The sequence below is a fragment of the Ursus arctos genome, unplaced genomic scaffold (assembly GCF_023065955.2).
Source record: "Ursus arctos isolate Adak ecotype North America unplaced genomic scaffold, UrsArc2.0 scaffold_10, whole genome shotgun sequence".
Taxonomy (NCBI): domain Eukaryota; kingdom Metazoa; phylum Chordata; class Mammalia; order Carnivora; family Ursidae; genus Ursus; species Ursus arctos.
In genome coordinates, this window is record NW_026622764.1 from 10,680,485 (window position 1) to 10,693,710 (window position 13,226).

The window sequence follows — 13,226 nt, forward strand, 5'->3', positions numbered from 1 at the left end:
AATTCAAAGAAAATGAAATGTTAATCTATGAAGAAAAATTAAACTTCACTAATAAGGAAAAGGAAAATGATATACTATTTTTCACTCTCAGAAAAAGACCGAAAGTCAAAGATCCTTTTGACCAGGGAACAAAGACACTGATAATATTTAACTAAATTATTAAAATGCATATTTCCCCAGAAATTCTTCTTCCACATGTGCACAATGATGATATAAAGGGTCATTCATAAGTGCCAATATTTGTGATAGCAAAATACTAGGAAAACTACCAACAGGAAACCGGTGAAATTACAGGATTACATCTACAACTGAGTATTAAAAATCATAAAAATGAAAAAGATAATGTTTTCAGTTAAATATGGAACACTACCAAAGATACACTGTTAAGTAAAACAAAGGTTGCCTCCAGAGGAAAATCAAATGGTTGTGATAAAAAACACAGTATAGAGAGTTACACTTTTCTGTTGTATACTACTTTAAACCATTTGGAATTTTTTTCTGTTCTTTCCTTTTTTTTTTTTCCAAATATTGCCAATTCTTGGTTTTATCATTCAATAAGAAACTAAAATTATTCAAGCAAAATTACATATAATTTAGTTAATTAAAATAGCATTTTAACAAAATTATGGTTTTTGGTAGAGTATTTCTCCAACTCCCTACCCACCTTTCATAAGTAGAAAGAAGGAAACGGCAATAGATATACAGGTATGTATCTGTGGGTGGATATGTATGTGAGCTCCTACTACAGAAAATGAAGAGACCATTTCGAGCAAAAGAAGTAACGTATAAAGGCACACAGAGGTCAAACTGAATGACATACTCAAGAAAGAAAGGAGTCTCTCCTAACTAGTACATGAAGAATGGCACTGGCAGGAAAAAGGACTCTGAGGAAAGATGAAGGACGCAATGAAAAGGGACCTGTAAGGCAGGAGCACTCAAATTTTATCATTAAGAAACCACTAACTAACAACTGTGAACACAATCAAACAAACATATACAAGGACAGCACAGATAATTCTGATAAATAAATTGTAACCATGCTGAAAACAAAACCAGTCAACTGAACCAAGTATCTATGCACCTGGTGACATTCTCAGTGTTATATCTCTTTAAGGAGAAACTGTATTTATTTCAAATTTCGCTGTTAAAAAAAAAAAAATCAAGCAAAGTAAAGATGCTACTACTAACATTTCTGTTACCAGAAAAAAGTGCATAACTTCTGAAGATGGAAAAAGTGACAGTTCAATCAAGATATTTCAAGAAAGGAAAAAACAAAAAAAGAACACAGAAAATTATAGCTCTCCAGGCTCAAAATGAAACACTAATTAGAGATAACATATATCTTAGAAGATGAAGAATTTGGCAAATGTGCCTTAAGTATTATAATTTAAGGTTAGTAAAGAAATTTGAAAAAGAAACTCTACTATTAAAAGAACATTTGAGGGGCGCCTGGGTGGCGCAGTCGGTAAGCAGCTGCCTTCGGCTCAGGGCGTGATCCCGGCGTTCTGGGATCGAGCCCCACATCAGGCTCCTCTGCTATGAGCCTGCTTCTTCCTCTCCCACTCCCCCTGCTTGTGTTCCCTCTCTTGCTGACTGTCTCTATCTCTGTTAAATAAATAAATAAAATCTTTAAAAAAAAAAAAAAAAGAACATTTGAATTGTTTAAATATCAGAAAGAAGTCTTTGAAATATCTAAGAATGGCTTTCTGAATACAATGAAATCCAAGGTTCTTTAATCATGCTCCCATTCAGTCACAGCCTCTACCACCAAATATCCCTCCATCACACAGATGCTTCTAGAACCCCAAAATTAATTTATGTGGTAACTGACAGGATTATGGTCACTGGAAGTAAATGCACAGTAAAGAAATATTAAAACATTAAATGGGAGACACAAATGAATCCAAGTCTGATATTAAATAGCATGAAACTAGGTACTAGCAGATATAATAAAATGATATCTTCATGAAATTAATTTTTTCTTTAAATTCATTTATACTTCTTTTTGAGAGTATAGTTATGTTCTATAGTAATGGTCTATGCTGACAAGCCATCCAAGATATAAAATGTAAAACTAAGTACCTAAAGATTTTGACCAAATGCATAGCATTATTTGATATAAATACCAACTTCCAGAGGTCTTCTACCAAAAGCTACAATGGGACAAACCCAGAAGAAGTTATGAGTTGAGATAAATGAGCCAGAAACACACACACACATACACACACACACACACACACACACACTAACATAGTAATAAAGTGTCCTAAAGACAGCACTGGTTATTAATTCTGTAAATTCTGATAAGTACCCTAACTGAACAATCTAGTAGCTCTTTTGTCTGGAATGAAATAAAAATGTCTTGTAGTCACTTTCAATTGCCTTCTGAATCATATTATACCATGTTGGGAACACTAGTTTGTAAGAAAGTCTCTGTTTCAATCAAAAACATGATTTCCCAGCTAATTATCTAATTAGATATACTTTGTTATAAAAACATATTTTTAATCAAAATCAAATCAATCTCTAAAAGGCAAAATTCTGTCACTCCTGAAGATAGTCACACCAATAAATTATAGGCTAAAAAAGTGATCTCAAACACAAGTATCATAAGTTTTGAGCTACAACAACTAAGGTTAATACTTATACAAACTCTACAAATATTTATAATACTGGTTTCAAATGCATCTAGATACCATAAATTCTGCCATAATAAATGAAAACCAGCCCCACAGTGTAACTGTTATAAGCATAATATTGAAAAAAGAAGAAAGGTATAGAAAATTGCATACTGATCCCACTGATTTAAAGTTTAAAAAACAGGTACAATTTATTATATATTGCTTAGGTGTGCATAATTAAAAGGAAAAATGATACAGAAATGCAAGCAAATGTTTAGAATTAGTCAGAACTGTAAACATCTCTAGGAGGGTGGATGAGGAATACGTGGAGAAGCTGGTGAGGGGTGGGGTGGTAAGAAGTGCTGGCATTTTGGGACTTCTAGATCCACTTGATGCTTACATAGATTTTTGCTATAATAATTTTTTCAACAACCTATTTGTGTTTTACGTACTTTTCTGTATGTGTATTTTAGTTTACGACTTAAAAAAAAGGAAAAGGGAAGAAGGAAGGAAAGCCACTAGTCCTCCAGAGACCTTGGTTGGAAGAGAGGCAGCATACCCCTAAGTCAACAGTTCCAGAGTAGCTGCTCGACTTCTCAACCTCATCCCAGTGGCAGATGGGGCAGCTGTCCAAAAGCCAGGCTGAGTGGTATGGTTCTGAGTGTCATTCCTGAAAGTTACTCTAGGTACTCTTCCTTCCTCCATCCCTTTCAAAGATTTGTAAGACTGAATCCCTTTCTGTTTATCACATGTAACAGTAATTCTCTTAACAGCACATGAACCCTAACTAAGAAAAGCCATCAAGAGATATTCGAAAAAAACCAGAGTGGAATCTCCAATATGGAGTATTAACAGTAATGAGGCAGAAGGGCTAGACACTGACCATTAAATTAACCTGATACTCATCCATCATTCCCAACAGATGTCCTAGCACAAGCATAAAAATGAAATCTTACTTAACACTTTATGAAATTGGCTTTTAATTTTCCTAAAAACAAAAAGGAGTGGAAAACAAAGGGTAAAATCTAGAGGCACGGGGAGGAATGAAAAACGGAGTTACCTGGAGTCTCGTATTCATTTCTAAGAAATAAAAATTCTTCTTTGAGTCCACAAGGAATTCCACGGTTCCAGCAGAGGAATACTTCACTGCTTTGGCAAGAGCTACAGCTTGTTCTCCCATTGCTCTTCGAGTTTTTGAATCCAGAAAAATGCTACAAATACAGAAAGAGTAATCAACATTTTGAACAAAAGTCATCTTGTGCGTGCACCATATAAAAATGTTCTTAAAGTTTACTCAGATGTGATCATCTGTATCAATGTAAGACATATGTTTATAGTACATGTTTTTTGTATTATTAGGCCTAACATGTTTAAATAAGTCTAAATAAGTTTAAATAAGATTTTTATAAAACTAACGTGAACTTCCCACATTATAGTGCAATTTCCATCAATTTTAGCACAAGCAGTTGTTTCAACCAGTAAAACTTAACATATATAGTCAGAACTTCCCTAAGCTAATATTGGGAGATGTGCCTTAGGGAGAACACGTGTGTGTTGGATGAGCTTCCTTCAGGCAAGTCCTAACCAGGACTGGGAGTTCAATATTAACGAATCAACGACATGCATTAAGTATGGTGGCTTTCAACAGAAACACACATAAAACAAGGTTATGTCAAGATATTTTCGTCAAGGTTACGTATTAAAATGTCCTGACTAGAGGCTCCCAGAACCTAACTCTGTACTTCCTCTACGTATTCACTAACTCAGTGTTCACAGTGACTCTGTGAAACACAGCTACCACAAATAACAAGAATTGACTATAAGTCTAATAAATCCTCAAAACTTTTATTTCGCAATACCAAAATTACCCTCTAGCAGGCAAATAAAGCTTGAATGTTTTCGATAAACACTAAAAAAAAAAAGAATATTTGTGTATTTTCACGTCTTTTGCTTCTGGGCAAGAAAGGATCTAAGAAATAGAATATTCACTACTTTTTGTGGATTAAAATTCGTGGATCAAGATTTAAGTGACTTTTATAGAATTTTTATTATGGAAGAGCATAATGGACTTCTATGCACCTGTTTCCTATGTGAAACAATTATTAATACACAGCCGGTCTTGTTTTGTCTATATCGCATGTCTACTTTTCTACCAGGCCCATCCATTTTATTTTTATTTTTTTACAAATTTTATTTTAAATCAAATCCCAAATTAGATATCATTTCATCTATAGAAACTTCCATATCTGTTTCTAGAAAATTTTTAACATAATCACACTTAAAACATTAATAAGAACTTCTTAATAGCATTTAATATCCAGATGGTATTCAAATCTCCCTGATTATTTCAATTTTTTTCAGGTAATATCTTTGAATCAGAATTCAAATAAGGTCCAGCCACCCCATTCACTTATTTATTTTTACATCTTTACAGTTCTTTTAACTTGTAACGTTCTCTTCCCTTTTTTTACGACAAGGATCTGCTCATTTTCCTCTCATTTCTCACAGTCTGGGTTTAACCCCAGAGTTGCACAGCATCTTAACATCCGCATTGTATTTCTATTTCTCATAAACTGCTGGTTAGATTTAGAACCCTGAATAGACTTCAGGTTGGACTGGGGGCAGGGGAGACAAGAATACTTCACCAGTGGGAAGTGTACCTCCTAACGTCTCCTTTTTGATGGCTAGGAGTAATCACTGAACTTAGATATTCTGAATCTTATTTACCTATTATAAACAACAGTTCTGCATCAACCTAATGAATATAGGCATAGATGACATTTCAATGATACCTAGCTGATAAAATTAATACAAAAAAAAAAAAAAAAAGAACCCCAAAATTAACATCATAACATTTGGAGAATTTCAAAGACTGTGGAGTAAAACTATTTTTGTCCTGTCTGATCTTGTCCTTGCTCGTCATAAACTCTGCCAGTAACACTCAGAGCTGTAAGCAACCTCATCACTGCACTCAAAACACAGCAGTAAATTCACATTCTAGAAACTGAAAGCTGAATATTCCACTCATTTAAGATTTTACAAATAATAACATATAAACACCTATCAAGTCACTATTAATGATCAGTTCTCATTTGGGGGTTCATTTTTTGTTGTTTTTGTTCCTACTGCTTTAAATTTTCCTCTTTTTCTCTCAATTAACAGGTGAGTTCCTATGAAAAAACTTACATTTCTAGTGAAAGAGAGAGAAACAAAAATAATGGTTCAAGTTTCCTAGTTTGTGAAGGATTTTTATCCCAGGTAAAACCTGAAAGGGTTTTAAATAAAAAGAAAAAGTTAATTATATTGGAAGCAATAAGAAGAGAACACAAAACTATAAAAGTGGTATGTCAGAGACTATCACTGTTCTACCAGCAACCTTGTGCCCTTCCTCCACACTAGAATTTTAGCAGAGCACATGGTTACTTGATTTAAAAAAGACATTTCCGAGGAGTTAAGATGGCGGAGGAGTAGGGGACGCCTTTTTCAGCCGGTCTCCTGAGTGGAGCTGGATAGGTACCAGACAAGCCTAAACAACCACGGAACCAGCCTGAGACGCAGGAAGATACATCTGGATCTCTACAAATGAACATCTCCAGTGCTGAGTAGTGAGGTACGAAGCGGGGAGTCGTGAAACCGTGCACAGATATCGGAAGATAAACGGAAGGGGGAGGGAGCCGCCGCGTTTGGGCGCCGGGAAGCGGCAGCCACCTGCATGGGGGAGCGGGCGGACTCGCGGACCGGCACCGCGAGAGAGCGGACAGAGAGCGGACTGAGACCGTGAGCCGGATGCGCGCGCCACCAGGCATCTCGCGGAACTCCGGAATCCCAGTGTGCTCACTGGATCCAGACTGAGACCGGGAGCTCCGGGAGCGCGCGCGGGGCGGCTGGCGGCTGGCGGAGTTAGAAACACAAAGGACAGAGACGCGCCGGCCCTGGAAGTGAGGGCTGGGATGCCGGGTGTGGAGCGCACATCCCGGGACGCTGCAGGGTTGAGCAGCACCAACAGAAACAGAGTTAAAGTGGCCAGAACATCAGTGGAGAACGGGCCGCAATCCCTCTGTTCTGAGACAGAGGCTGAAATTCGGCCGCTGCTGCTCTGACTCTCAGAAGAGGCACAGCAAACCGCCAGGGAAAGCCGCCAGAGAACAAAAGCCTGGAAATACCGGCTCACAGCGTGCCCATCCCCATCCCCCCTCGCAGGGGACACGGAGACTCTACCCAAACAGGGTTGCCTGAGTATCGGCGCGGCAGGCCCCTCCCCCAGAACACAGAAGGCAGGCGGAAAAATCAAGAAGCCCACAACCCGGGGCGCCTGGGTGGCGCAGTCATTGAGCGCCTGTCTCCGGCTTAAGGCGTGATCCCGGCGTTCCGGAAAGGAGTCCCTCATCAGGCTCCTCCGCTGGGAGCCTGCTTCTTCCTCTCTCACTCCCCTGCTTCTGTTCCCGTTCTTGCTGACTGTCTGTCTCTCTCTCTCAGATAAATAAATAAATAAAATCTTTAAAGAAGCAGCCCACATCCCTAAGATCCCTATAAAACAAAGGGCATGGCCTGGGACCCAGTCAATAATTTCGGCTCTGGACAACCCCACAACCTCTCCTCATCAGAATGACAAGAAGGAGAAGCCCCCCCCCCCCCCCCAGCAAAGAAAAGACAGTGAGTCTGTGGCCTCTGCCACAGAAATAATGGATATGGATGTAACCAAATTATCAGAAATGGAATTCAGAGTAATGATGGTCAAAATGATGAGGAGAATTGAAAAAAGTATTAATGAAAAGGTTACTGAGAATATAGAATCCCTAAGGACAGAAATGAGAGAGAATCTGACAGAAATTAAAAATTCCATGAGCCAAATGCAGGCAAAACTAGAGGCTCTGACGGCCAAGGTCACCGAAGCAGAGGAACATGTTAATGAATTGGAGGATGGCTTAATAGAGGAAAAAACGAAAATAGAAGCTAGTCTTAAAAAAATCCACGCCCACGAATGTAGGTTACGGGAGATTACTGACTCAATGAAACAATCCAATGTCGGAATCATCGGCATCCCCGAGGGGGTGGAGAAAAACAGAGGTCTAGAAGAGATATTTGAACAAATTGTAGCTGAAAACTTCCCTAATCTAGCGAGGGAAACAAACATTCGTGTCCAAGAGGCAGAGAGGACCCCTCCCAAGCTCAACCACGACAAACCTACGCCACGTCACGTCATAGTGCATTTCGCAAATATTAGATCCAAGGATACAGTACTGAAAGCGGCCAGGGCAAAGAAATTTCTCACGTACCAAGGCAAAGGCATCAGAATTACGTCAGACCTGTCTACACAGACCTGGAATGAGAGAAAGGGTTGGGGGGGCATATTTAAAGCTCTTTCAGAGAAAAACATGCAGCCAAGGATCCTTTATCCAGCAAGGCTGTCATTCAGAATTGATGGAGAAATAAAGACATTCCAGAATCGCCAGTCATTAACCAATTTCGTAACCACGAAGCCAGCCCTACAGGAGATATTAAGGCGGGTTCTATAAAGGTAAAAAGGCCCCAAGAGTGATACAGAACAGAAAGTCACAACCGATACAAAAAAAGACTTTACTGGCAACATGGCATCATTAAAATTCTCTCTCTCAGTTCTTAGTGTCAATGTACATGGTTTAAACGCTCCCAAAAAACGCCACAGGGTTGCAGATTGGATAAAAAGAAATGACCCATCCACTTGCTGTCTACAAGAGACTCATTTCGAACCCAAAGATGCATTCAGACTGAGAGTAAGGGGATGGAGTACCATCTTTCACGCAAATGGACCTCAAAAGAAAGCTGGGGTAGCAATTCTCATATCAGATAAATTGGATTTTAAACTACAGACTATAGTTAGAGACGCAGAAGGGCACTATATTATTCTTAAAGGAAGTATTCAACAAGTGGATATGACAATTATAAATATATATGCCCCCAACAGGGGAGCAGCAAGATACACAAGCCAACTCTTAACCAGAATAAAGAGACATATAGATAAAAATACATTAATAGTAGGGGACCTCAACACTCCACTCTCAGAAACAGACAGAACACCCTGGCAAAAACTAAGCAAAGAATCAAAGGCTTTGAATGCCATACTCGACGAGTTGGACCTCATAGATATATATAGAACACTACACCCCAGAACCAAAGAATACTCATTCTATTCTAATGCCCATGGAACATTCTCAAGAATAGACCATGTTCTGGGACACAAAACAGGTCTCAACCGATACCAAAAGATTGAAATTATCCCCTGCATATTCTCAGACCACAACGCTCTGAAATTGGAACTCAACCACAAGGAAAAATTTGGAAGAAACTCAAACACTTGGAGACTAAGAACCATCCTGCTCAGGAATGACTCGATAAACAAGAAAATCAAAAATCAATTTAAACAATTTATGGAAACCAACGAGAATGAAAACACAACAGTCCAAAACCTATGGGATACTGCAAAGGCAGTCCTAAGGGGGAAATACATAGCCATCCAAGCCACACTCAAAAGAACAGAAAAATCAAAAATGCAGTTTTTATATTCTCACTTCAAGAAGCTGGAACAGCAACAGAGGGACAGGCCTAATCCACGCACAGGAAGCAGCTGACCAAGATGAGAGCAGAAATCAATGAATTAGAAACCAGAAGTACAGTAGAGCAAATCAACAGGACTAGAAGCTGGTTCTCTGAGAGAATCAATAAAATTGACAGACCACTGGCAAGACTTATCCAAGAGAAAAGAGAAAGGACCCAAATTATTAAAATTATGAATGAAAAAGGAGAGGTCACGACCAACACCAATGAAATTGGAAGGATTATTAGAAACTATTATCAACAGCTATATGCCAAAAAACTAAGAAATCTGGAAGAGATGGAGGCCTTCCTGGAAACCTATAAACTACCAAGACTGAAACAGGAAGAAATTGATTTCTTAAACAGGCCAATTAATTATGAAGAGATTGAGTCAGTGATAAACAACCTTCCAAATAACAAAACTCCAGGCCCGGATGGTTTTCCTGGGGAATTCTACCAAACGTTCAAAGAAGAAATAATACCTATTCTCCTAAAGCTATTTCAAAAAATAGAAACAGAAGGAAAGCTACCAAACTCATTCTATGAGGCCAATATTACCTTGATCCCCAAACCAGGCAAAGACCCCATCGAAAAGGAGAGTTACAGACCAATTTCCCTAATGAATATGGACGCCAAAATCCTCAACAAGATCCTTGCTAATAGAATCCAACAGTACATTAAAAGGATTATCCATCATGACCAAGTGGGATTCATACCTGGGATGCAAGCGTGGTTCAACATTCGCAAATCGATCAGCGTGATACATCATATCAACAAGAAAAGACTCAGGAACCATATGATCCTCTCAACTGATGCAGAAAAAGCATTTGACAAAATACAGCATCCTTTCCTGATTAAAACCCTTCAGAGTGTAGGAATAGAGGGTACATTTCTCAATCTCATAAAAGCCATCTATGAAAAGCCTACAGCAAATATTATTCTCAATGGGGAAAAGCTGGAAGCCTTTCCCTTAAGATCAGGAATACGACAAGGATGCCCACTCTCGCCACTATTATTCAACATAGTACTAGAAGTCCTTGCAACAGCAATCAGACAACAAAAAGGGATCAAAGGTATCCAAATCGGCAGAGAAGAAGTCAAAATGTCTCTCTTCACAGATGACATGATACTCTATATGGAAAACCCAAAAGAAGCCACTCCCAAACTATTAGAAGTTATAGAGCAATTCAGTAATGTGGCGGGATACAAAATCAATGCTCAGAAATCAGTTGCATTTCTATACACAAATAATGAGACTGAAGAAAGAGAAATTAGGGAATACATCCCATTTACAATAGCACCAAAAACCATACGTTACCTTGGAATTAACTTAACCAGAGACGTAAAGGACCTTTATTCTAGAAACTATAAATCACTCTTAAAAGACATTGAGGAAGACATAAAAAGATGGAAAGATATTCCATGCTCATGGATCGGAAGAATTAACATAGTTAAAATGTCCATGCTACCCAGAGCAATCTACACTTTCAATGCTATCCCGATCAAAATACCGAGGACATTTTTCAAAGAACTGGAACAAATAGTCCTTAAATTTGTATGGAAACAGAAAAGGCCCCGAATCTCCAAGGAACTGTTGAAAAGGAAAAACAAAGCTGGGGGCATCACAATGCCGGATTTCGAGCTGTACTACAAAGCTGTGATCACAAAGACAGCATGGTACTGGCACAAAAACAAACACATAGACCAATGGAACAGAATAGAGAACCCAGAAATGGACCCTAGGCTCTTTGGGCAACTAATATTTGATAAAGCAGGAAAAAACATCCAGTGGAAAAAAGACAGTCTCTTCAATAAATGGTGCTGGGAAAATTGGACAGCTACATGCAAAAGAATGAAACTTGACCACTCTCTCACACCATACAGAAAAATAAACTCCAAATGGATGAAAGACCTCGAGGTGAGACAGGAATCCATCAAAATTCTAGAGGAGAACATAGGCATCAACCTCTACGACATCGGCCAAAGCAACCTTTTTCATGACACATCCCCAAAGGCAAGAGAAACAAAAGATAAAATGAACTTATGGGACTTCATCAAGATAAAAAGCTTCTGCACAGCCAAGGAAACAGTCAAAAAAACTAAGAGGCAGCCCACGGAATGGGAGAATATATTTGCAAATGACACTACAGATAAAGGACTGGTATCCAAGATCTACAAAGAACTTCTCAAACTCAATACACGAGAAACAAACAAACAAATCAAAAAATGGGCAGAAGATATGAACAGACACTTTTCCAATGAAGACATAAAATGGCTAACAGACACATGAAAAAATGTTCAAAATCATTAGCCATCAGGGAAATTCAAATCAAAACCACACTGAGATACCACCTTACGCCAGTTAGAATGGCAAAAATAGACAAGGCAAGAAACAACAATTGTTGGAAAGGATGTGGAGAAAGGGGATCCCTCCTACATTGTTGGTGGGAATGCAAGTTGGTACAGCCACTCTGGAAAACAGTGTGGAGGTCCCTTAAAAAGTTAAAAATTGAGCTACCCTATGATCCAGCCATTACACTACTGGGTGTTTACCCCAAAGATACAGACGTAGTGAAGAGAAGGGCCATATGCACCCCAATGTTCATAGCAGCAATGTCCACAATAGCTAAATCGTGGAAGGAGCCGAGATGCCCTTCAACAGATGACTGGATTAAGAAGTTGTGGTCCATATATACAATGGAATATTACTCAGCTATCAGAAAGAACGAGTTCTCAACATTTGCTGCAACATGGACGGCACTGGAGGAGATAATGCTAAGTGAAATAAGCCAAGCAGAGAAAGACAACTATCATATGATTTCTCTCATCTATGGAACATAAGAACTAGGATGATCGGTAGGGGAAGAAAGGGATAAAGAAAGGGGGGGTAATCAGAAGGGGGAATGAAACATGAGAGACAATGGACTATGAGAAACAAACTGAGGCCCTCAGAGGGGAGGGGGGTGGGGGAATGGGATAGACCGGTGATGGGTAGTAAGGAAGGCACGTATTGCATGGTGCACTGGGTGTTATACGCAACTAATGAATCATCGAGCCTTACATCGGAAACCGGGGATGTACTGTATGGTGACTAACATAATATAATAAAAAATCATTTTAAAAAAATAATAACAATAAATAAAAAATAAAAAAGACATTTCCCAACTTCCCTAGCAAAGTCCCTGACTTCAGATCACCAACAAGCAATCAGCACTAGTAGGTTCTGGGGCCCTTCCTTAAACATACAGGTAGAACATTCCTTTTTGCTTTTTCTTCTTCCTTCCCTCTTACTTCCTGGTGCTGGGCCATGAGATAGGGTCATGCCCCATGTAGCTGAATTAGGCTGTTCTTCACAGCATGGTGGCTGGTTTTTACGTTAAGTGTACAAGAGGCAGGAAATGGAAGCTGTTTCCTAAAGCCTGCACACAGCATCACTTCTATGCAGCCTATTCTCAGAGCACAGAATCAAGGGGAAGGTACAAAGATCCCTACCTCTGCCAACAAGAGAAGCGGAAAAAACTTGGGAACCATGTCTTAAAACTACCACACCATACTATATGTTTAAAACCTAATATAATTAAAGCAGGACTTGCTTTGTGCCATTACCCTATAATTAAAAATTCACTCATATTCACACCTACTCTTTATAGAAACTATACATACATATCAAGGCACACTGGCTATGACTAAGTCACAACCGGCTATACTCCTCATTGCCTGATTATGTAAAAATGACAGTGCAGACTCAACTGGGGGATTTTTAAGGATGCAGAGACAACTAGAATATATATAAAGACCAACCTAGCATCAAAGCAGAATTGAAGTTCCATGAAATTGCTACACTAAACACATCTAAAGGTAACTTGGAGAAGGACCCAAAATAGTTCTGATAAATCGAGGAATTTCCAAAAACCATGCTCCAGAAGCCTTTTGATGGTAGGATAAATTCAAAACTTCAGGATCAACTTTATGAAACCTTCACCAACAGAAGATCCTAGAAGGCATGGATCCCCAGACATTCCACAAGACCAG

The 13,226-nt window shown here is 38.9% G+C and overlaps 1 protein-coding gene across 9 annotated transcripts in view; it reads right to left on the reverse strand.

Moving 5' to 3' along the window:
* The window catches only part of PCCA (propionyl-CoA carboxylase subunit alpha), a 391,229-nt gene that overhangs the window by 219,173 nt on the left and 158,830 nt on the right, over positions 1 to 13,226 (reverse strand). For all 9 annotated transcript variants that reach the window (XM_026493544.4, XM_057307315.1, XM_057307311.1 and 6 more), the window contains one exon: positions 3,682 to 3,832. In XM_026493544.4, coding sequence (XP_026349329.1) covers positions 3,682 to 3,832 — 151 coding nt within the window. The remainder of the gene's footprint in view (positions 1 to 3,681; positions 3,833 to 13,226) is intronic.